This window comes from Trametes versicolor (genome assembly GCF_000271585.1).
Source record: "Trametes versicolor FP-101664 SS1 unplaced genomic scaffold TRAVEscaffold_3, whole genome shotgun sequence".
Classification (NCBI taxonomy): Eukaryota; Fungi; Basidiomycota; class Agaricomycetes; order Polyporales; family Polyporaceae; genus Trametes; species Trametes versicolor.
Genome location: NW_007360323.1, coordinates 2,456,579 through 2,479,860, shown reverse-complemented (window position 1 = coordinate 2,479,860; position 23,282 = coordinate 2,456,579). Strand labels below are relative to the sequence as shown.

Genomic DNA, 23,282 nt, shown 5'->3' with positions numbered 1-23,282 from the left:
CACCAGGTCGGTAGTTGCCTCATAATAAGCTGCGAACATGTTCAGAGGAGCCTCGGGACGGTGTCGGAAGAACGCTCACCAGACCCCATACGCCTGTGAATGCAAAGTAAAGCACGGCATACCCTTGCTCGCCGAAACGGTCCAGCTTAGTCTCCCTCCGAATGCCAAACCATTTGGCAGCGGGCCTGCATAGGTACACCGTGATGGTCTGCCGGACGAATGACCAAAAGACGATATAGTAGGCAAGGAAGGCAAGGTCCAGGTAGCCCTTCTGATAACGCGGGTCATCTTCAGGGGTATCCGGTATCCGGTGCGAGATGAAGAGGAGTGGGGCGAAGGGGTTGGGCGTGTCCTTTGCAATATATGGTGCAAGGAGCTCCCAGTTGGCCCATAGTATGAACACGAGCAGGAGGATCTTCAGCGACGAGCCTTCGCGTCCGTGTTAGGACGCGTAGCCGAGCGTGAAGAGAATGATGACGCACTGGGGACGACGACCCATCGCAAAGACTTGAGGTCTTGCCAGAAACCACGCGACTCGGTGGACCAGCGAACGACTGGTGACGAGGACCTGGAAGGGGTGACAGGGGACGGAGTGGCAGGCCACTGCCCCAATGGTCTTGGAGATATGGGTGAGCCGAAGGCGGGGCAGGCGACAAGTGGGCGCTCACGTCTGCGGCCTAAAAGGCCCTGCGAGATGGTGGGCGGGGTCTGCCCTGGTAGCAACGGGTCAATTTGAATAGGACAGACAGCGCGCGAACGGTGACGGCGTACTCTATCCTGTCGATAGAGGTCTGGATGGCCTCTGGACGCTTCTTGGTGGTGCGTGGCGGAGAGCGGGCCATGGTGTGCGTGCTCGGCGGGGGCTTGGGGAGGAGGTCCTCTTATGGATGTGGGACGAGGAGGACTGCGGAGGATGCTCGATGGCGGCTGCTCGTCAAACCGTCGGCGTCCCCTTCCGGGACATAGACGCCCGTTCCCGGCTTCTGCGCGTGCCAGCGGATGCCGCCGCGCTCGCTGCCAAGACCGACCGTCGCCGGCATCTCGAATAGCAGCCGGACCCTCATCCATGCCATTCCGCTCGCTGCGACCTCTGCGACGGCGACGTCTATCATGCGCGCATCCACAGAAGCGAGCACGGCGCGATGGAATGACCAAACGTCTCACTGCGCGCGAGTGCAGCGCCGCCGCGGCGCAGATGGCGGCGCGGCGAGTTGCTGCTGGCGCACACCGTCACGAACGCGCGCGGCATGTGACTGGAACGATCTGTCACGGTTGTCATACGGGATGTGTAACGCGTTTTGCTCGCATCTCGGTTCGGTCCGTGATTGGACCGCGCCGTCATTCCTCTGTTTACGCTCCTCCCATCCTAGCAGTCTGCGCACCCGTGCATCGACCGGACGTGCCCTGAAGCTGACTACGGCGCGCTACGACATCTCTGCCATACCGTGGAGTACGCGGAAGTGAGCGGCCATGTTTCCGACCCTGAAGCTCTTCCAAACTCTCCCATGTCCGGAGAAGCCACACTGCACACGAGCCCACTGTCTCTTCAGCCACAGTTCCGACATCACCCAGATCCCAGTCACGCCAGTGCCCGTGGATGTTCCTAAGCCAGTCCCCTCGGTCTCCTCTACCCCTGCTAAACGGACGACCGCGGCAGCTGCGGTAGCATCTACCTCAATACCAGCCAAACGGCCAATTAGCTCTCCCCTGCGCGGTGCCGGCCCTAGCAATGGAACGTCCTCAGGCGAACCTCCGAAGAAGCTACAGAGGACGGGGACCTCTCAGCGGCCAGTTGCTGTGCCCTCCGGCCCACAAACAACGTCGGTAAGTCCGTATATTCCGCTCCCATATTATCGTTGTTTACCCGTGTGTGGAACAGACTGGTGTGCCCGTTTTGAGGGTCAGCGCGGCCCAATCTCAAGTAGCCATACCCGTTCGCCAAGTACGTGCTACTGCCAGACCCCGTGCGACCGCTTCCTGACAACCCATGCAGGCTATGCTCAAGAACCTATACGACCATTTCGTCATCCTTTATGAGAACATATCCCGCGCCAATCCGACATTAGCAGCTGAGCATGCACTCAAGCAGGAAGAGGAAGTGTACAAGAAATCTTCCAAACTTACGTACCGCAACGTGAGTGCATGCAGTACAAATATAACAGCGTACATCTACTTACCCAAGGTTCGCGCAGGCCGTGATTTCGTCTATAGCCGCGCTCAAGCGGCGCCCCAAACCCGACAATGCCTCGCACCCGTCGGTGGGTACGGAGGCCGAGGTGCAGGCGCGCGAGGAGATGCGCAAGAAGGTCGCCGCGCTGCGCCTCTCCGGCGCACAGCTCGAGCCGTACGTCCTGTCCCTGGACGACCTGAAGAAGTGGGGGTACATCGTGGAGGTGCCCGACGGCCCCGGCGGGGACAAGCCGCACGAGGAGGGGGGTGTGATGACGTGCGACCGGTGCAATCAGAAATTTCAGGTCAAGCGTCAAGAGGACGCCGACGAGTGCCGCTTCCATTGGGGGAAGGCGTTCACGTCGAAAGTGAACGGTGCGTGATGCTGCGGCATTTGTGCGTCGTGACACTCACAGCTGTATGTCAGGCGAGAAGAGACGCGTGTTCACGTGCTGCTCGCGAACACCGGACGAGGAGGGATGTCAAACGGGCCCGCACGTTTTCTACGAGACCGACCCCGAGGATCTTCACCGGCGACACGCGTTCACGCATACACGGCCACCCGCAGACTCCGATGACACCGCGCTAGATGCCGTAGCACTCGACTGCGAGATGATATACACGACAGGAGGAATGCGCGTCGCGCGCGTCTCTGTGGTGGACTCTGCCGGGCAGGAGATATTCGACGAGTATGTCCGGATGGACAAAGACGTCGAAGTAATGTGCGATCCTTGGCTTCTCCTCCATCGAAGGTATACTGAACGCGCACCGCACGTAGTGATTACAACACGCGCTTCTCGGGCATCACCTCAGAAAACCTCGGGAGCGCGCGCCTCCCGCTGGATTCCATCCGTCGGTCCATGGACGCGTTCATCAGCTCGGAAACCATCATCATCGGACATGCGTTAGAGAACGACCTGAAGACGCTGCGCATGATCCATCATCGATGTGTCGACACCGCCGTGCTGTTCCCCCATCCTGCCGGGGCACCATACCGGCGCGCGCTGCGGGCATTGTGAGTGCTAGTGGTTTGATGGCCATGACATGTCCACTGATGTCCGTGTCGTGTCAGAGCGAAGGAACACCTTGGTCAGACCATCCAGGCAGCGGGCGCGGCAGGCCATAGCTCCGTCGAAGACTCCATCGCGACCCTGGACCTCGTCCGGTGGCACGTCATCAACGGGCGCAAATCCGCGCCGAAGCCGACCACACCCACTATGACGTCGAGCGCGTCGGCCCCATCGAACACATAAGTCTTCACTTTCATGGACACCCCCGCATCGTACTCCCGCATTTGTAACATACCGCACGCACACATCCGCATTCACTCGCACGCTCTCGCATACTGTTTCGCAGGCCTGACTCCGGGGAAATCCATCTTCTATTGTATAGAGCATCGGTCTCCTTTTTTTGAAGTTGCCTGTTTGTCTCCTCCTCTCGCGGGCCGGCGGGTGGGCTTGGTTCACAACTTCGCAGACAGTGAGCGAGCTCCAACCACGACGGGCAAACGCCCGTGGCAGATGTGGTCCCGAACAGGTCAGGAATATGATCTGCACTGGTCCCTGAGTCTTGGTTCAGGACCGGAGATATCATCTAAACCCATTTATTATCCCGTAAGTAACGTTACTGAGTGGTATTCCGAACCTGAACTAACCTGATAGCCAGGCTATTGACAGGAGACCAGTTCAGGTACTTTCCCAAGCCTATTCAGGACCGGAACCAATTGCGCGTCGTGCACGTGCCAGGGGCCCCGGCGCGTCTAAGTACCACGAATAAACTCGTGAAGGTGTTGTTTCCTCCCTTGTCTCCTTGGCTATGTCCACCCTTGTTGCTATGTCCACCACCCTCTCCATCAAGCTTTACGCTTCCTTCCGGTCCAACTCAAGGGTGAGTGTCAACCCGGAGAGCACTTCTTCTCGAAATAAATAGTGTTGTCCTCGTGCTACCGCCGCCGTTGTCTCCACGCAACACATGATTTGTTCATCAAGCTCAAAAGGGAGCGGAAGGATGCCAGGTAAGGCGGACTGTGGTTATGGGGCTTGATCTTGATGCTGGCTCGAGCGGCAAGCGTGTTATTGCCAGGGTTGTATGGTCGACCCTAGGGCCACTTGCAATGGACGCGTTCGATCGGGAAGAATCCAAACGCAGGTGTTTGTGAGGCTGATTATCTCACCATTTTCCCATTATACACATTTCCGAGTTGCCCTCATCTGTATACTGTGAAATCCCTCTGTCCAGCATCGCGTAGCAGGTATGTTTCGAACCACAATTCGAACCTAGACGACTTCCCGATTAAGCATGCGACACAAACCCCGATCTGATCTGAACCGCGTCGCGTCAGGCGCTTGCGAGCCACTTTGAACGCGTCCTCCGCCTGCGCGACTGCACCTCTGTGCTCTGTACCTCATACTTGCGATACCCTCTATTTCTTTGCTCACTCGCTCTTTGCTTCTACCTACCACGACGCAGGGGATATCGTATTGCTCTACCTAGTGTCCGTCATACGCGCTTCCGACTGCCAGCCCCTACACAAGTGTACGACTTCTTCACGCCGCGGCCTCCCTATCCACCCTAAGAATGGCGCAGACCGTCCAGCGAGGAAAGCGCAAACAAGCCGACGACTCTCCGCCCTCAACTCCGCCCCCGCCAGGGAAGAAATCGCGTCCGGCGACAGCGCGGAAGAGCACCGGGGGACGTCCACCGGGTGGCCGGGCGAGCGACGCGGGGCCCTCGGCCGCGGGCCGTCGCGCTAGTGGGCAGGGGGCAGCCCAGGCCCAACCACGCAGTGCGTAGCGTCCCTATTCCGCATGTTGGCGCGTCTTTGCGCGTGTAGGAGCTGACAGAACGCGTGCAGAGAAGCGTTTCCGTCCCGGCACGGTCGCGCTGCGCGAGATCCGCAAGTACCAGAAGAGCACGGACCTGCTCATCCGGAAGCTGCCCTTTTCACGCGTAGTGAGTACCCCCGTTCATATATATATCGTGATGTGCTATACCCTGCCACCCTGCGGCGGTCTATCACCTCGGGGCTGGGTGGCTGAAGCGGCGCAGGGCGCAAGCGAGGACGCGTTTATAGAGAGGCTGACACGCCGCACAGGTGCGCGAGATCGCGCTGGACATGATGACAGACACGATCGATTACGGCGACACTGGTCTACGGTGGCAAAGTTCCGCGATTCTTGCGCTGCAGGAAGCAACGGAGGCGTTCTTGGTGCATATGTTCGAAGACGCGTGAGTGCCGTCGGCGCTATTATGATCCTGCGTGGGACTACGAACTGACGGACGTTAACGTACTGCCCGGCGGCGAACAGCAACCTGTGTGCGATCCACGCGAAGCGGGTGACCATCATGCAACGGGATATTTGGCTCGCGCGGCGCCTTCGCGGGTCAAGCGGCGGGCTGGCGTGAACATTCAGCAGGTCGTCCTTGCTGAGTGTCCCGCCCGAGTCAGCCCGACGAGGGCGGCCGGCGAATGGGCCTCCTCCAGGCCCGGAGCCGGATGTATCGTGTTCCTGGTCGTCGATTTTTGCTGTTGCTGTCGCGTCTTGCTGCCATCTCTCCTCGATTTGTCCCCGCACCTCCCTTGACATTATTTATCCCTAGTTTTTGACTCAGACCGGCCGAGCGACACCCCCTCCATACCTACCGCCCATCATTTCTTGCATGTATTCACGCGTCAAACTTTCTGCCATGTAGCCCGCACAGTGCGTTCAATATGACACCCATGAATGATTGATGCCGAGTGCAACCGCGATGGAAGGGAAGTCCACGGATTGTCCGGAATGTGGCGTGCGCTAAGGTCGTGCTAGGTACCGCCGGCAGTGGATGTTGAGATGAGAGCTTGAGTTCCTACTACGTGTATACGAGCAAAAGCCAATGGAGAGGGCACTCGTCAACCAGCGTGTAACCCGGATATAGATACGCTGTACTTGTACCTTTAGCAACATAAAAACTCAATATAAAACAAAACCACCGGGATGGAAGAATACCAGGAGAAGATGTGTCGCCGTCCGTCGGACTCGGGGCTGATAGCGTTCGGACATACCCTCCGTAGTTCCAGGGGCAGCAGTGAGCATCGTGTCGCGATGAACTATGTCATGGATGTCATCGCTGGTGGTGGTCTGGTCCAAGTCTGGTCTGCGAGCAGCATGGGCAGCTGGCTTTAGTGATGTCAGGGCAGGGCGATCACAGGGTTTCCGTTGTGCAGGGAAGGTGTTGCTGGAAACGCGCTGGGCGAGGGCGGCGGGCGATGTGGGGAATCATCGAGAAGACGTTGCTAGTGCGAGCAATGGGGGGAAATGATGTCATCATATTGCGTATTGAGATGGGCATGGCCATGCATGGGACCACGGGCGTGCGATGGGCGAGGAACAGGCGAAGAGGGCGGTGGTGTCGATAGCGAGCTACATCGCGTGTGGACGTGCGAGCGCGGTGGCGGACGTTGAATGGAGGGGAAGCATGGGAGGGGACGCACATGGGCAGACGGACAACTCGCATTGGAGCCGGCCGCGGCGGGGCGGACTTCGGATAACTGCCAATTCGGCCAAAAATAAATGGGCTGGGAATTGCGCGTGGCGGGGATTGGCCGTGGCCGTGACCGTGGCCGTGGCCGCGTCCGGCGCATGCGGCTGCCACCGTTGGCATTCGGGCGGGGGGAATGCTGAGCGTGGTTGAGCCTGCCCTCCCCGTCTTCCTCGCAGCGAGCACGAGCACGAGCAACAGTGCCCACGCCGTCCTGCCCGTCGACTGCCACCACCGCTCCCCCGCTCTCTTGTTTTGTTTCCGTGTCCGATCCAGGTACGGTCCTCGAGGAGCAGCGGGAACCGCCACCGTCCTTTCGCTCCTTCCTTCACCTTCCCGCTAAATCCCTGCCCCGGCCAGACTTCCGGCCCTCCGCAAGTCGCCCCTCCTCGGCCAGTCCTCCCTGCCTCCCTACCTTTTCCCCACACCTTGTCCTCCCGACTCTTCTCGCGCCCTCCAATGCCCCCTCTCGACGTCTGATCTTCCCCGACGACACTCTCCCTGCGCCCTCTTTCATCCACTCCCCCATGCGCCGTATTGCCGCGGTCTTCGCTTCAAAGCGGTCAGACAGATCCGATGCTGCCTCCTCCACCGCCGCCTCCTCCAACGCCGACCACAGTCTCTCCGCGCAGAGCCAGGCAACCGTAAAACCCGCGCGCGCACGCTTTTTCCGCTCCATTTCGCGCAAGAGCAAGCCCGTCGATCCTGTCGTCAACCGCCTCAACAGCTCCGAGCTGCACCCGCCTTCGTCCTCCTCGTCCTCTAGCGGTGCGCCTACCACTCCTGACGATGACCGCGGTTCTCTCCTCAGGGTTCCCGCGTCCAAGGCATGGCTTCCCCTGCCCCCTCTTCCCAACGAGCACCACTCTTCATCTAGCTCATTATTGCACCATCCGGAGCTGACTCCCCACCATTTGTCCTCGTTCCATTCCACGCCCCGCCCCCGCGCAGCCCCATCCAGGCAGTCTACCCTTGACACCGAGGACGACTCATCCGAAGAGTCCTCCGTCGCCCTCGATCTCTCGAGGCCACCGGAGCGCTCGACGCCCCTCGCTGCCCCCGCCTACGTCCTCGCTCTTACGTCAAGTCATCTGCATCCTCCATTCTCCCCGCCCCCCTTGCTCCATGTACCGGGCTGTCCCACATACCCCCGATCGTTCAACAGCCGGCGCACGCTCCCCTATGCAGATTCTTTGGAGTCGTCCATGCACCGAGTGCGGCTCCAGCGCCGTCTCCAGTGCGGCGATCTAACCCCTTCCGAACAGCGTTCGATTGCCTCGTTCGCCGGAAGACGGACCGTGCCAAAGGAGCGTCTCTCGTTGCAACTGGACGATAATGCGGTCGACGTTAAGCAAATCACGCCGTTCTCTGCGGGGTTGCGGAGGTGGGCCGATCGCCCGTGCTTCGAGGACAGGATGCAGGTGCTGCTTGCCGAGGATGTCCCAACCGGCAACGATCTGGTCTGGGCACGGGTGGCCCCGGCCACTGGCTATGGCGTGGCTGCCCTCGAGTACTCGGTAGCGCTCGAGATGCTTGCAGGTTTGTATGAGGAAGAGGCTCAGCCAGCCGAAGAGCCGCAGGGTTCGGAGCCGGACACGCTCCCTTTAGACTTCCTCCGTGTCGACACCCAGCTCTCGCTGGATCTCTCCCTTCCGCACTCTCAGTCTCTCATGACCCCGAGTCCTTCCTCGCTATTGGAACCGCAGTCATCAACAACGTCGCTCTCAACAATGGCCCCGGCATCAGCGCCCGCTGCTGTTTCATCGTTGGCACCCCCTGGTGAGTTTTAGTCATCATCTGTACGTGGATGTACGCTAACGAGTTCCACCAGCCAACCCCCGTTCTGTGTCGCACAACAGCAGCCATTACAAGGCTCACCCCTCGCCGCTCCGCATGGAGACTTCTTCGACGCCTCTGGCGACCGCGCTCCTCGCATCGCCCGCGCCCTCGACGACTTCAACAGCTGTCGCATCTCCTCGTTCTCTGCCCAGCATCGCATCCCCACCAGCATCAGCACCAGCAGCGCCCCTCAAATCTGCACTGAAGCAGGGTGTTCGCTTCGCTGAAGGTGAGAAAGAGGACAAGGAGGAAGGCCTCCCTCTTGGGTACGTGCAGCGCATCAAGCAGAAACGCGAGGAGAAGGCGCGCTTCCTGCAGCAGGAGCGCGAGCGCCGCAAACATGACGACGAGCGGCGGAAGCACGAGGAAGAGAAGCGAAGATGGGAGGAGGAGCGCGCGGCTTGGGAGCGCGAGAAACGTGCGATCGAGGACGAGCGCAAGAAGCGGATGTATGCGGACGAAATCGCTGCTGCTCGGAGTCGCCGGGAGAGCCAGCGATTTGGGCCCCTGGGCGCGATGACGGGCGAGGGCCTTGCCACGGGCCAGTGGGACCGGAACGAGCGCGGCGGCCGATCGGAACGCGAGGTGTCCTCGACGCACAGTCGGCCGACGTACGACCCCTCGAGCCACCCCTCCCGACAGGGCTCCGACGTATCTGTTCATCAAGTGCATACACCCAGGACTGCGAGTGGCTCGGTCTCTGGATCACCATCGAGCGTACGGCCTGGCAGCGTCTACGGCTCCGCAAACATTCCTGGGTCTTCCCGTCCACCATCGATGTACTCTGGGTCACCCGTGGCGTCCTCGTCGCAGCAAGACATTCGTCTTCGCGAGCGCCGCATAAGCGGTACTGGCAGCCGCCGAGCCTCCATGGTTTCCGAAGCTGCAGGTTCCCGTAACTCTCTCGCCATCCCCCCGATGCCGATGCAGCCGATGTGGGGCATGGGCATGAACGGTATGCCTATGCAGGGTATGCCCATGGGGATGGTAATGCCCATGCCGATGTATGGCGGCGGGGCTATGGAGATGCCTCTCCTGCCGCCGTCGCCCCCTTTCATGGCGCAGCAGTACGGCTATCGACCGCCATCGCAGAACAGCAACCGCGCCTCACAGCCGTCCCCGCAGCGCTCGCACAGTTCATCGCCGACGATGGGAGGACGTGGCCTGCCAACAAGCCACAGCTCGGATCGCGTCAATCGCATGTCACAGGCGCATGGTTCATCATCGTCGGCGCGCGCGCCTTCAGTGCCTCGCTCTGAGTCGACGCCAGGCCCTCGGCGTGGGCATCAGCGCACATCGAGCGGCGAGATCGTGCAACGGCCTTCCACGCTACGCAGTCACTCAGACGACAAGCGGAGTACGAAGTCCGCGGCGCCGTCGCCACGTCCCGCGCCCGTGCATAGCTCTTCGCTACCACCACACCCTCCGCCGTCCTTCAACCCATCGAGGCAGTCGTGGGCTCTACCCAAGACAGGGTTCGAAAACGTCAGCCGACCATCACAAGGCTCGCGGCGGCAGACGGTCATCTCATGACAGTGAGCCCGCTCTGGCCGACCCACTTTACCCCCTCCCCTCACCGCCCATCGTCCGCCGGACTAGTGCATAAGTATTCACCCACCTAATCTTGGACGTTGTGTCATGCATGCACCGTCTCTCGTTATACCTGACCGCATACACTCTTTCGTCCTCTTTTTACCACGGCATCTTCTCCGCGCATTGACCCTTTTTTCTTCTGTTTCCTTACAACTTATTCCGTGCGAACTCAGTTCTCGTCATGTCTATTGCCTCATCGACACACACACATCGCACGCCCCACTCCCCCTCCCATTCCCATTCCTCCCTCGCTATCCTCCCGCATATCTCCACAAACACATACCGGACGCCGAACCTTGTCCACGCCCGTCATGCCCCGCGCCCGCGCGCCGCCGCCGTCGCCGCGCACCCAGTAGCTAGTTAGTACGTATACAGTATTGTAGAACCGCCCGCCTGCATGGATGCTGCTCTCCCCCCTTCACCCGCTTTCGCACCCCGCACCCCTTGTTCGGGCCCCCTGCCCCTGCCGCGCCGTCCATTACCGGGCGCCGCGACGAACGTGTACTCTCCCCAAGTTACCCATCCCAATACGTACTCCATATCTCTATCTCTAGTCTTCCGCTTGGGGCACACTGCAGCTTATAATGGGGGCGGATCATCGGCCGGCGAATCGCATGGAAATTGGAAGTCGGAAGTATCGATTCGAGGCGAGTCAAGCAGTGCGTGTACCGGGGGGCTGGAGCCTTTCGCTGGCGCCATGGTGAGTGCTGCGGTCTGTCGGCCGCGGGGTGGAGCGAGCAGGTGGAAGACTGGAAGGGACGTCGACGAATGCGGCCAGGGCGGCGGACCCACAAGTACCCACAAGTATGGATAATGTGTTCCTAGATAAGGTCCCCGAGGCTCCCCGGTACCTCAGCGGTACCTAAGGCACGTTGCTACATAGCTCCGTCAATCGTCAACGTATTGCGTGTGCGAAACATGCGCTCTGGTCATAATACGCCAAGGCGGTGGACGTTAAGTGGTCTCAACTTCGGGGAACGAAGAGTGGCCGACCAAAATGTTACACTGACGAACGTTGCTCGCCGGGGGCATGGAACGCAGTGAAAGCTGTTGGTACGTAGCTCGGTCGACGTGTTGCGTGTGCGGAACATGCGCTTTCGTCATCGGTCATGGGTGTAGGTTGAGGTGGTCGTTGAGTGGCCTTGGAAGTTGGGGAACGAAGAGTGGCCGGCGTAAATGCTATGCTGACGAACGTTGCGCACCGGGGGCGCGGAGGGCGGTGAAAGCTTATCCCTCTAAGGAAATTCGCCCCCTCCTTTGCTTCGCAAATGATGCCCATTGGAAGCGACCCGCTACATAAAACACAGTTAAGGAGTATAAGCTACAGCTGAGAAGGTCAGTCCGTGAAGTCCATGCATAAACTAAAGAGAGAACGCTCTAGGATAGTAGCCGCCACCAAGCCCATGAACCCCGACCCTTAAGCCGGCACGTCGTACTTCTCCTCGCCCCGCTCCTCAGTGGTCGGCACCAGCGTGCGGCCCGCCATCTCGGGGCGCACGTACCAGCGGTTCGCCGCCTTCTCCTTCGCCGCGCGCCGGCGGCTCACGAAGTACACGACCGCGATCGCGCAGTAGCCGAGGCCCATGACGCCGACGACCGCAATGAGCGCGATGAGCACCCCGTTCGACACGCCCTTGCTCACGACCGTCTGGGCGTCCTCCGCGACCGCACCGAAGAGCGCGCCGGTTTGCTGCGTGTCGCGCGAGTAGTGCGTCGAGGTGGACGTGGCGTAGGCGGAGCCGGTCGTCTGCCAGGAGGCGGCGGTGGTGGAGGTCGCCGCCCAGTCGCCGCTGGACTGGCCGGGGAGCGCGTTGTTGGCGTTGCGCGGCTGGCGCTGGGTGGTAGGCTGGCCGTCGCGCTTGATCCCGCAGCGGTCGAGGCACTCTTGGGTGCCGAGCGCGATGTTGTCGGGGATCTGGGGGCCGCGGGGTCAGCCTCGGTGCCTATGGAATGCGTGTGTGGCACTGACCATGTCCTCGATGCCGGCAACTTCCTGCACACCGATGTCCCCGAGAGAAGCCGCAACCACGTCAGGGGGCAGGCCGAAGTCTGAACATATGATTAGCTGCGGGGTTGCAATGAGGGCGAGTTTGTGACGTACAGCGCTGCGCGATCGACTCGACGCCAGGGTCCTCGTGGTTGAGCGCAGCGACAAACATCATCGGCTCTGTAATCCAAGAAGATGCATACGATGAGCAAGATCTTACAAGAACATGCGTGGGACATGCACTCACCGCACCCCTCGTTCTGCTGGAAGTGGATGGAGCCCTTGGGGAAGAGCATCGCGCTTCCGGCTTCGAGAGTGTTGAACACGAAGCGCGCGCCGTTCTCTGCGATCATGCCGCTCGAAAGAGTGCCGTTCACAACGTAGAGCATCTCGGTGGCGCGGGGGTGGGTGTGAGGCGTGTTCATGCCGCAGGGGCCCAAGAACCCGATCGTCATGGCCATAGCTTCAGGCAACAGGTGAGCATGTGGCAGAGGTTTTGACTGTCGAAGGACTCACCATTGTTGACCAGCGCAGGGAAGTTGGCGACGGTGGCACCGACGGCGGCACCACCAGCACCCTTCGTAGCGGTAGCATTCAGGAAGTTGAAGGTGAACTGTCGGGCACTCGTAAGCAAAATTGAAGGCTAAGCGTTGGTAGGAGGTGACTCACATCCGAATCCTTGTCAAGGAGCTTTATCCGGTCAACTTGGGTGGGTGCATCACGGAGAGCAGTGATCTTCTGCGCGATGGGAGAGACAGAAGACTGGGCGAGGGCACCAGCTGCGAGAGCAAGCGACAAGTAAAACGTGGAAATCATTAGGAGAGATAAGAGAAGGGGCTCGTGAGGAAGGAGGGAACGGGACCCAGAGGAGAGGAAGGAAAAGCGGGGTGCCGTTCGAGGTTGCAAGTCCCACCTTTTTATCCATCCACCCACAAAGGTCAGCAATCTTCTGCACATACGACCATGCTGAAACCTGCAGGACTTAGCACGACGCCCAAAGCACGCAGGCACGCGCCCCGGACGCAGCTGAGGACCAATCGTGATGCGCCCTCAGATGCGCCGGAGGCCCGCGCTCGCCACAATAGGCAACGATAAGACAAAAGCCGTACGAATGAACTGCAACCCTCCCCGAGCACACCGGCGGCGATGAGCGAAGGTTCGTCTCAGGACAAAACGTTGTAGAGTGAACCAATCGCACCGCACTTCCGAGTCCGGCGGCTGTGCATGTGGGTGCGCTGTTGGGCGCTGCGCGCCCCGCCCGGCCATATTGTCTGCACCATCATTTGCACGACCCCCATTTGGTTGCCGAGACGCATCTTCATTCGCCAGCTGAGAGGTTCAGGGCTGATTTTGACCAGTTTACGTCCGGCGCAAAAGATCTCCCGTTGCTCCGCGCTGACTTGCCATCGGTCGATCCCTCCGATTTCGGAAGTTGCTTGTATGCCTTGAGTCCTGGCTGATATCATGGTCGGACAACGGGGCACATATTCGATATCTTTCAAGTGTGCGACGAGCTGCCATGAATGCTTGTAAGATGCCGGGCTATGGGAACAACACATGTTTTGGGGAGCTTGTCTTGTGGCACCGATCGAGGGGACTACTACCTAAAAGGGGAGAGAAAGGGGTAAGACCGGGTACAAAATTAGAGGGACCGCCTGCTAAAGCAAACTACTTGCCCCTGTAACATACCGCAAATCCGGGATCTGAAACGGCAATGGCGGTGCCAAAATGCGCGGTCCGGGGGGAACCCTCTGAGGCGGTGTCAGACGGCGCGTGTACTCAGGACCGCGATGCCGCTTTGACGCGCATGGTGCTGCATGTCCAAACGGCAGGTGTCGTAGATGGTCAGCTTAGGGCACGAGTTTGCCACCAGCTACATTAGCGGCAGCAATATTGTGTCGATACATGCGCTGATCTGCAAGACAGACGTCAAGTAACGATACACAACAGACATTCGCCTACTCTGAAGCGGAAGACCTCGCATGTCGTTCCTTCCGCTTGACGTTTTCCCACCACCGCAAGACCCGTCTCTCAAATCGTTCGACTACGCCGAGGACATAATCCTCGTCTACGCCCGCCCAGCGTGCAGCCCGCGCGACCACTAGTTCTAGGTCCTCGGGAACAGTGCCTAGAATATCTTGTGTGTTGTAGATCGGATAGTGCTGTCCAGGCCTCAGCGCGTCCGCGCTGTCATCGACCATAGTCGCGTTCATTGTGGGATGGACCCTGTCTGCTTGCGCGGGAAACATCCGGTCACTATCTGTGGTGCGCGAAGCGGAGTTCTCGGGCAAGGGAAAATTTGTCGTGGTGACATTACGTGCTGGAGGAATGTCTTAAATCTTGCTGCCGCGGACAGAGGCCGCGGAGGAAAACTTACCGGGCATTCGGTCTTCTCGGGGGAGAAGGGCTTTCTCACAGAATTGCAGGTAATCATCCAGCATCTGGTCGTTCATATCAAGCACCGAGCTGCAAATCATTCCGTCAGTCTGCACTGCCAAAGGCACCGCCCCGTACTATGCGTACCTGTGGCGTTGCGTGGACATAGGAGAAACAACCGCCTCGCGCGCCTCCTCTGAATTCCGGATAGCCCTAGTGAGTTCGGAGAGGGCGGGCAGAGCACGCGCAGGGTCTTCTGCGTTCTGAGGATGCCTGCGCCGTGGACAGTTAGAGCCGTTTCAACACTTGCTGTTGTGTGAGACTGATACCTAGACGACCCGTCCAAACCGTATGCCAGTTTCATGACCACTATAACCGCTGACGCGAGCGCAACTTCGGGAACCGCGCCGTCCTGTTTGTGGAATGTTGGGTCGCGCTTCTTAGTGCGCACCAGGGCGGGCGCCAGAGACCGATGCAGAGTTAGTGGAATGGATACCAGCCGCGCGAGCCTCTTCGTCAAGACATATATCAGGGCTAGAGGCGGCGTAAGTCAAAATCGGCGTGGAAGTCCCTCGAGTTACGCACGAGTGCCGTGGAGATAGCGGACGGATCTCCACAAAATGGGCGCGGCATTCATCTCTGGAGTGTAGATGTCGTAGGTGGAATACATCAGTCGTGCCAGACGAGAGGCTAGTCGGTGAAGGTGTAGAGGCGAGGGCGGGTGCTACATGTCGGCTTTGTGAGTATATGCTTGTGGAAATGTGAAAATACATACGTGGGGAGATAGTGCCTGCACGGTGTTCTTCCTGAGATGGGATGTCATGCTCTCGGGGAGCAGTCTCAGAGGATCGAGGTATGGCAAGTCGTAGCTCTCTATAGATCTTCCGCTGGTATCAAGATCAAGCCTGAGGAGTTACGCATCGTAGTCGCATACCTTACGAAGTCCACATACATCACCGGGAGCCGTAACGTCCAGCAGGCGACGACTAGGCATGAGATTGTACTTGCAGGGGTGTCATAGCGGCCAAATGTACGCCGTTTCCGTGGCGTTCTCGCGCTCGGCCTTGGCTTAGGAGTGCTCGTAGGTTCGTCATCATCATCAGACGGGGTTTCGGAGTTCTCTCGCATGAGCTCCTCGAGCTCTTCATCATCTGGCTCAGAGCCTGAAGAGGAGCCAGACGAGCTTGATGACTGGTTTGCGTTGCTGCCGTCCGCGATGTCTTCCCCTTCGTTCCCCTCGTCCGCTTCGGGTGATGGTCGCGGGGAAAGGCTTGCTTTCGACGCGTGATCCTCCTCGGAGCCGTCAAGTGCGTGTAGCAAAGGCTCTGGGCTCGGCGGAGTCGGGAGCAAGGCAAGATTCAGAGCCCAAACGTCCCTGCAGATTAACTGGAGCGCGTTGAGACCGCAGGAATCATACGGACGAGGTCGGTCCCGTACCTCAAATTCTGGGGGAAGCTCCCACACGCGGATTAGAGCGGCTGCTTGCATACGCAACAGGACCTGCAAACACTGGAAGTAATGGCAGCGTGCCCGCTCGCCATGGTAGACTGAATGCTGGGTCAGAACAGGTCTCTTCACGCGGGAGCGGCTTGGACCAACTTTTCGGATCGGCCTTGCTCTGTCGCTCCTTTTTCTTCCTCCCGGACTTGAGGGTGCGCTTCCTGACGGCATGAGGTCCCAGCTCGGTGACCTCGTGCGTTTCAGTGCGGTAGTTCTGCACAACACTCGGGTCAGTGCGCAGATCATGCTGGGATGCGTCGGCTTCCTACCAGAAGGACGTGTCCTTCGCTGCAGGTAACGATACCACTCGTGGGTTCCTTGTGCCATTGTTTTGAGCCGCATATATGGCACTTGCGTCGAGGGGCCATGGCTGCTGCTGTTGAAGAACTGCCAGTACGCGAGCGCAGAGCTCGGCTGGAGATTAGATAACCACGTGGCGGGGAGATCGGGAACATTGAATCTGATCGAGCTCGGTGGCAGGAACGCGCCTCTCTCGTCCGTCGCGTTTCTCCAGGTTCACTCATTCCCCCCTTCCGGTCTTGTCTTCACCATCACGCTCCTTGCGCACGTCGCTCGTGCAGCTGAGCGCATACCATGAGGATTCTTCATCTCGTTGCCTTTTTGGCTGTTCTGGTAACGGCCGTAGTCGCGTACGTGGGTCTTACACCAATGCACGGAGCAATCACCGCTGACACGCGTCGAAACTAAATGTAGCTGGACCAAGGTGAGCATATGTTATGACGCGGGGAGACTGGGAGGCTTATATGGCCGTGGCATATAGGAGGACCATGAGATATTCGACTTGGTCAGCGCGATAGAGTCGACCGAGGGTAAGTGACCGGCGCGAGTGTTTCCACCCGTTTTCTTACACGAGGTCTCCAGGCAAGGGGACGACCTTCTACTCTTGGTTGAACATTCCGCCTACTGCGACTACGAATGAAGTCTCGAAGGCGTACAGGAAGAAGAGTCTGCAGTTGCAGTGCGTGATTCACTGCTGGCACATATACGCGCACATTCATGCTTAACTAACCGACTGTAGCCCGGACAAGAACAAGGGTGTGAAGAACGCGCACGAACGTTTTGCACGACTGGGTGTAGTCGCTGCCATTCTGCGAAACGCGGAGAAACGCGAACGGTGCGTTTGCTGCCTAGAAGCTCGTGTGATGCAGCCCGCTCACCTAGACCTTCAGCTACGACTTTTTCTACAAGAACGGAGTGCCCAAATGGAGGGGCACCGGCTACTACTATTCTAGATTCCGACCTGGAATCGGGGTAAGCCGTACACCCAACTTCCCGAAGGAAGCGGACGCTCATGGCACCTCTTGCAGACTGTTCTTTCTTTCTTGGTCATTCTGACTTCGGGGCTACAATATTTGGTTCAGAAAATGAACTATAATCGGGATGTGAAGCGTGTCCAACAGATCATGGACCAGGCTCGTGCTGTTGCTTGGGGTACGAAGGGGACGCCCATAGAAGGCCAGCGAAAGGTATGTGGCAGCCAGAGTATTCTTAAACTTTGACACCGACGGCGACTCTGCTTTAGGTTAAAGTCAACCTTGGTGGCGGGGCGCGGATGGACGACGACGGCAATGTCGTAGCGGGTCGGTGGCTGGATCTGGTCGTGGAAGGAGAGAGCGTGTTTATTGTGAGTAGTCTGGTGGCATCTTCCCGTTTAAAGCAACATGTCGTAACGCCCCCGTCAGCTGGAGCCCGACGGCAGCCTGCTGCCTGTGGACAGTGACACCGCCGTAGCCCCATCGATCAAGGGGACGTGGTTCCTGTCCCTTGTGACTAGCCTGGTGCAGAAAGTCGGCAAACGCGATGGAGCCAAGATTAACGGCGCTAGCACGGAGCCGGAGGGCGCAGGGGAAGACAGCGACGGGGGATCTGGGACGGCGTCGGACGCCCCTGGGAGCGGTACAGTCACGCCGAAGGAGGGCGGGGGCGCGAGAAATGGGCGGGCGGCGGCGACGTCCATGGCGGGCGGGCGGAGGCGGAAGGCAGTGGCGGCGCGGCGAAAATGATGGATCGGGGGGCGGGGGCGGCCGTCCGTCGCAGTCCTTATCTCCACGGTTGGACGTGTGCCCTGTGGGTGAACAGAGCGCGCTGGTGGGAGCCAATCACATTCGCTCCGTTAAGGCTCGGCGTTCCGGCGAGATTCCTGATTCGTAGGGGCGGGGAAACGTCGCGTCCAGCGGTCGAGTCAGTCCCGCAGCGAGCACAGAAAATGCGCGGAAGAGATGGGGAGATCGGTGAACGCGCACGGCCGAGGAGGGCGCAGAGATAGCGGGCGGCGCGGGCGCTCGCGAGCATGGAGGCGGTCCGGAGGAGACCCAGCCATTTGTGGATCGTCGGCTAGATGCGCTCGATGCGATAAGACATGGGTACCCCAGACAAACATACGCAAATACCCCCACTGCTATAGCTTTAATCAATTGACTCGGTACCGTTCTCCCAACCTCTCACCACCACATCCTCCGCCGTGCCCTCTCTGCCCGCCATGTCGTCCGCCGCACACGCCTACCACCCCGAGCTCCTTGCTCCCTACCTCGCCCTCCCCCAGGGCGAAAAAGTCCAGGCCGAGTGTATGTCCGCCCGCTAGCCCGATCTCCGTGTGGGGTAGCATCCTCATCTGCCGATTTTCCCAGACGTCTGGATTGACGGCGATGGTGGCCTCCGCTCGAAGACCACGGTATGCACAGTCCTGCGATCCGTACGAACAAATCGGCTCATGCATTTTACCAGACCGTCACCAAGAAGGTGACCGACATCGGAACCCTCCGCATCTGGGACTTCGATGGCTCCTCCACCAACCAGGCCCCCGGCGGTGACTCCGATGTCTACCTCCGGCCATGTGCCATCTTCAAGGACCCCTTCCGTGGTGGCGACAACATCCTTGTTCTCGCTGCGTGCTACAACAACGACGGTACCCCTAACCGCACCAACTACCGCCACCACGCCGCAAAAGTCATGGAGCTGGCTAAGGACGTCGTTCCCTGGTTCGGTATCGAGCAGGAGTACACCCTCTTCGACATGGACGGCACCCCATACGGGTGGCCCAAGGGCGGTTTCCCCGGCCCCCAGGGCCCCTACTACTGCGGTGCTGGTGCGTTTGATATGATCCGCCCAGTCTTCCGCCCAAGCATCCCACTAACGTAAATGTCATACCAGGCGCTGGAAAGGTCTTCGCCCGTGACCTGATTGAGGCCCACTACCGCGCGTGCCTGTACGCCGGTGTGAACATCTCTGGCATCAACGCCGAGGTCATGCCCTCCCAGTGGGAGTTCCAGGTCGGCCCTTGCGAGGGCATCTCCATGGGCGACCACCTCTGGATGGCCCGCTACCTCCTCGTCCGCATCGCGGAGCAGTGGGGCGTCAAGGTCTCCTTCCACCCCAAGCCCCTCCAGGGCGACTGGAACGGTGCCGGCTGCCACACCAACTACTCGACCAAGGCGATGCGCGAGCCCGGAGGCATGAAGTACATCGAGGAGGCGATCGCCAAGCTCGCGAAGAGGCACAACGAGCACATCGCTGTCTACGGCGAGGACAACGACCTCCGTCTCACCGGCCGTCACGAGACTGGCCACATCGGCACCTTCACCTCTGGTGTCGCGAACCGCGGCGCCTCGATCCGTATCCCCCGTCACGTCGGTGCCCAGGGCTACGGCTACCTCGAGGACCGTCGCCCGGCCTCCAACATCGGTACGCTTGCTTCTCTACGTTCTCCACCATCCAGTCGCTCATACGTTGTCCTGCAGACCCTTACCGGGTTACCGGCATCATCATCGAGACCACCTGCCTTGACAAGTAGAGGTTTTCAGGTTGTGGGGTCCAGTGGGTTCGCACCTGTAGTGTTGGATAGTACCCCGTGTATACGCGTGACCACAGCAGCAGTCTTCATCATTAATGTAATTGTTCATCCTCATGGATTCGTGAGTGCAGTACAAGAGAAATCTGAGAGGCGATACAAAAAATCGATCCAGTAGTAAGGAGGGTATTGGCGGTAGAGCGACGGCGAGGCCCTCTCCGCCGAGCGAGTCGAGTCGAGTCAGAATACGAGGCGGGGGAAGGGAAAGATGGCAGTAAGTAATACAAATGAATTGTGTTCGTCTTCTCGGTTTCAGTCGCGGTTACCCATGGAATCAATTCTCCAGAAATACGACGCCCGGGCCCTCCTTGGCACCCGCCGCAAAATTTGCACGACGATCGGCGGTCTGGCCTGGCCACTAGAATCAGTACGGGCTGTCCACGATGCTCGAGCGGCTGCGGCCGCCGACCGCGAGCGAGGCCCGCGTCGGCTTCCGGAGGTTCTTCTTGTTGATCGCCAGCACGTCGTTCTGGAGGGCCACGATCTGCACGGGACAAGCAAATTTTTCGTGAGAAGCCCGTCTCGTGCCAAGAGGGAGGGGGGGAAACACAGGGAAAATGACACGTACGATCTCCTTGTCGTCCCCGAACTTGAAGTTGTCTTGCACGACGAACTGGTCGTACCTGGAAAGAGGGGGAGGGAGATAACGCGAGCCGTTAGCCTTGCGCGGGCCAATCGGGACGCGCGCGCGCGTGCGCCGCGGGGGTATACGCACTTCTTGATCTCGTACTTGTCGAGCTGGCCCTTCTTGACCTTGCCGAAGTCCCACGCGACGACGTACTGGCCCGTAGAGGTCACGATCGCGTTCTCCTCCTTGCCCTCGCCCATGTTGAACCTGCGCGCAGTGAGTAATGGTGAGACCTAGAAAAACACGAACATGTCTGGCACGATGAGATGAGGACGCACCTGGCGGGCGTAAACGCGACGCTGTGGTCCATGTACGCGACGTGCTCCGCGCGGAGCTGCAGCCGCCGCGGGATCGGCTTGGCGTTCGCGGGGAAGCTGCGGTCGAAGCCGAGCGCGCCGGTGTAGCGGCCCTCGCCGATGAGCGTGTCGATGAGGAGTAGGTACGTCTTCGTGGTCGCGACGATCCAGCGGCCGTTCGCGGTGACGTCGACGCCGATGATGGGGTCGCCGAGCGGCGGGAGCGCCGTCTTCGCGTTCTTGCCGATCGAGTCGAAGAGGCGGATGTCGCCCTTCTCGCTCGCGACGGCGAGCTTGCCCGCCTCGGTCGTCGCGACGGACGAGAACTTGTTGCGCGCAACGTACTGCTTGAACTGCGAGTCGACCATCTTCGTGCCGGACACGCGCGGGTCGATGCGGAAGAGCGCGTTGTGCGAGAGCCCGACGAGCGTCTGCTCGGGCGTCATCTGCGCGAACTTGTTGTCCGGGGCGATCGCGTCGACCGTGATGTCGTCGTGCACCTTCCACTCCTCGACGACCTTGCCGCGCTCGATGTCGAGGTTGTACAGCGAGTTCGGCTCGGATGGGTTCATGAGCACCATCTTCGCGTCTTGGTCGTGTAGCATGACCTACATTGGGGTTAGGACTGACCTCGATATGAGCAGAAAGTAAAGGCGTACATGCTTGGGGCTGAAGACTTTCCCCTTGGGTGTCGAAACGTTGCTGATGGACGCATAGTACTTGACCTGGTTCTGGCCTGTATGGCTGAACACGCCAATTTTGTCGTCCCGTACCACATACGACCGGTCCCCCTTGAAGCCCACCATGAGCTGCTTGTTGCGACCCTTCGGCATCGCCGGCACGTCATCTTCTTCTTCTGGATACTCTTCCTCTTCCTCATCGTCACTCCTATCTGTAGCAAAGCGTAAATATGACAAGGTGAGCGATGGTAACGGGTTGGTCGCGTACCCAGCTCCTGTGCTATGGCTTCCTCATCGTCCTCCTCGTCTTCCACATCCTTCATCTCGACGTCTTCCGTGTTCGAGCTCATGACATAACTCTGTTCCTCGAACTGCGACAGGGACGATCAACGAGCTATCAGTGAGAACACACAATTCATACACACCTTGGCCTTCTCCCATGGCCACTGGTTCATCGCCTCCCACTGTGCACGAGTGAATGCCCGTTGGAACTCATCGAACGCCTCCTGAGTGTCAAACCGCAGGCACCAGCTGTTCCCTACGCCGTTCTCACTAATGTTATTCCATGTGAGCGAGAGCACGCGGGTAGACCACCGCTGGTTCATTTCGGACGAGATCCTGTGGGCGAGCATCTGGCCCTCGTCTGTCGACGCGACCAACCAGTAGTCATACTTGCCCCCAGCAGGGTTGTTTGCCACCCGTGCGGTGACGTCGGCCTCCTTGAGGAAGAGGCTCTGGTCCTTGTCCCACAGATGCAGCTCTGCGAGTTCCGTAGCCAGCGCGGGTATGTTCGGGTCTGCCGCTGTCTTCTTCTTCGTCTTTGCGGGACTCGGCGGGGGGCTCGCAGAGGTGGTCGCCACCGCGACCTCCTCAACGGCAGGGGGAGATGCTTCCTCCGATTGGGACGCGGAAGCCTTCCGCGACGTCTTCCCCTTCGACTTCTTTGCTGCGGGGGGCCTATCACAACGAGACGGTCAGGCACGCACACCCTAACATAACCCGCTCCACGCCGCAGCGAATCGAAATAGCACGCACTGCCAGATGAACTCGCGGAGGTCCGCGTCCGAGAGGTCGTCCGCGCTCGCGCGGTACTTGCGCTCGTACATGGCGCGGTACATGCACGTCTCGAAGAACGCGCGCGTCGGCTCGTTCGTGCCTGCCGCGACGAACTCGTACAGCTCGTCGATGTCCCCCTGGAGGTCGCGGAAGATGAAGGTCGGCTCCTGGTCTGCGGTCATGCCCGTCCGGAACTCGAGCTCCTCGCAGACCAGAAACACGCGCTCCTCGTCGGCTTTATTGCGAGCGAGACGTTTGGGGAGGAGGGTGACGGGATTTAGGACTACGGATAGAAGGGGATGTAGAGCTGAAGCCACTCACTCTCCTCCTCGTCCTCGAGCAGCTCCTGGTCGCCGTCCTCGTACACGCGCGTAATCACCAGCTGGAAGGTGTGCTCCATCGAGGGCACCCGGCGGATAGTCGCCATGGCGTCATTGTATCTGCAGGGACGCGCCAATCTGAGCAAACGGAGCACAATGGGCAGAGAGAGGGCGGGCGACAGACATGCACTCGCGGCCGCCGCGCACTGCGCCCGAGCGGACGAGGTAGAGCTGGCCCTCGGAGATCTTGACGACCTCGGCCGCGTTGGGATCGTCTGCGATAGCAGTGATGTCAGAGTGGCGGCTCTACATGCGAGGAACGCCGCGGGCGCACGCACGCCAGACTTTGCCTAAAACTGCAGAACCAGCGAATGCGGTCAGTATCGCACACAGTGTATACGAGCAGTTTGCGGGACGCACGACTCCTGAAGATGTTCATGGTGGTGGGGATT

General features: G+C 59.6%; 9 protein-coding genes across 9 annotated transcripts; 5 read left to right on the top strand and 4 right to left on the bottom strand.

Moving 5' to 3' along the window:
• Nucleotides 1-41: 41 nt before the first annotated feature.
• TRAVEDRAFT_44814 (uncharacterized protein) lies at nt 42-842 on the bottom strand (the record flags this gene model as incomplete). The annotated part of the gene is made up of 5 exons (XM_008036880.1): nt 42-93; nt 123-429; nt 483-616; nt 669-713; nt 772-842. The coding sequence occupies 5 exons, from the start codon at nt 840-842 to the stop codon at nt 42-44; spliced, it is 609 nt and encodes a 202-aa protein (XP_008035071.1).
• A 628-nt stretch (nt 843-1,470) lies between these two features.
• Nucleotides 1,471-3,422, top strand: TRAVEDRAFT_163657 (ribonuclease H-like protein; the record flags this gene model as incomplete). Its single annotated transcript, XM_008037549.1, has 7 exons — nt 1,471-1,824; nt 1,880-1,942; nt 1,994-2,134; nt 2,193-2,544; nt 2,597-2,891; nt 2,948-3,184; nt 3,242-3,422. The coding sequence occupies 7 exons, from the start codon at nt 1,471-1,473 to the stop codon at nt 3,420-3,422; spliced, it is 1,623 nt and encodes a 540-aa protein (XP_008035740.1).
• A 1,124-nt stretch (nt 3,423-4,546) lies between these two features.
• Nucleotides 4,547-6,001, top strand: TRAVEDRAFT_144239 (histone-fold-containing protein). Its single transcript, XM_008037548.1, has 4 exons — nt 4,547-4,954; nt 5,024-5,121; nt 5,264-5,397; nt 5,478-6,001. Exons 1-4 carry the CDS (start codon nt 4,747-4,749, stop codon nt 5,572-5,574), a joined length of 537 nt encoding a protein of 178 aa, XP_008035739.1. The 5' UTR covers nt 4,547-4,746; the 3' UTR covers nt 5,575-6,001.
• Nucleotides 6,002-6,954: 953 nt separating this feature from the next.
• TRAVEDRAFT_70205 (uncharacterized protein) lies at nt 6,955-10,655 on the top strand. Its single transcript, XM_008037547.1, has 2 exons — nt 6,955-8,466; nt 8,519-10,655. Exons 1-2 carry the CDS (start codon nt 7,215-7,217, stop codon nt 10,057-10,059), a joined length of 2,793 nt encoding a protein of 930 aa, XP_008035738.1. The 5' UTR covers nt 6,955-7,214; the 3' UTR covers nt 10,060-10,655.
• A 753-nt stretch (nt 10,656-11,408) lies between these two features.
• TRAVEDRAFT_70204 (RmlC-like cupin) lies at nt 11,409-12,922 on the bottom strand (the record flags this gene model as incomplete). Its single annotated transcript, XM_008037546.1, has 6 exons — nt 11,409-12,034; nt 12,089-12,168; nt 12,221-12,286; nt 12,354-12,569; nt 12,623-12,719; nt 12,776-12,922. The coding sequence occupies 6 exons, from the start codon at nt 12,920-12,922 to the stop codon at nt 11,537-11,539; spliced, it is 1,104 nt and encodes a 367-aa protein (XP_008035737.1). The 3' UTR covers nt 11,409-11,536.
• A 1,142-nt stretch (nt 12,923-14,064) lies between these two features.
• Nucleotides 14,065-16,350, bottom strand: TRAVEDRAFT_118295 (uncharacterized protein; the record flags this gene model as incomplete). Its single annotated transcript, XM_008037545.1, has 10 exons — nt 14,065-14,426; nt 14,484-14,572; nt 14,621-14,755; nt 14,812-15,016; nt 15,068-15,206; nt 15,258-15,363; nt 15,417-15,868; nt 15,920-16,029; nt 16,082-16,196; nt 16,252-16,350. 10 exons carry the CDS (start codon nt 16,348-16,350, stop codon nt 14,065-14,067), a joined length of 1,812 nt encoding a protein of 603 aa, XP_008035736.1.
• Nucleotides 16,351-16,550: 200 nt separating this feature from the next.
• On the top strand, nt 16,551-18,121 carry TRAVEDRAFT_63500 (DnaJ-domain-containing protein). Its single transcript, XM_008037544.1, has 9 exons — nt 16,551-16,632; nt 16,697-16,706; nt 16,764-16,812; nt 16,865-16,961; nt 17,022-17,117; nt 17,173-17,254; nt 17,311-17,469; nt 17,526-17,627; nt 17,686-18,121. Exons 1-9 carry the CDS (start codon nt 16,577-16,579, stop codon nt 18,004-18,006), a joined length of 972 nt encoding a protein of 323 aa, XP_008035735.1. The 5' UTR covers nt 16,551-16,576; the 3' UTR covers nt 18,007-18,121.
• A 361-nt stretch (nt 18,122-18,482) lies between these two features.
• Nucleotides 18,483-19,793, top strand: TRAVEDRAFT_116287 (glutamine synthetase; the record flags this gene model as incomplete). The annotated part of the gene is made up of 5 exons (XM_008037543.1): nt 18,483-18,567; nt 18,631-18,674; nt 18,728-19,088; nt 19,154-19,684; nt 19,741-19,793. The coding sequence occupies 5 exons, from the start codon at nt 18,483-18,485 to the stop codon at nt 19,791-19,793; spliced, it is 1,074 nt and encodes a 357-aa protein (XP_008035734.1).
• Nucleotides 19,794-20,214: 421 nt separating this feature from the next.
• Nucleotides 20,215-23,269, bottom strand: TRAVEDRAFT_18509 (VID27 cytoplasmic protein; the record flags this gene model as incomplete). The annotated part of the gene is made up of 12 exons (XM_008036550.1): nt 20,215-20,334; nt 20,419-20,473; nt 20,566-20,685; nt 20,757-21,382; nt 21,434-21,666; nt 21,723-21,825; nt 21,880-22,411; nt 22,490-22,793; nt 22,832-22,950; nt 23,015-23,105; nt 23,169-23,186; nt 23,251-23,269. 12 exons carry the CDS (start codon nt 23,267-23,269, stop codon nt 20,215-20,217), a joined length of 2,340 nt encoding a protein of 779 aa, XP_008034741.1.
• Between the last annotated feature and the right edge of the window lie 13 nt (nt 23,270-23,282).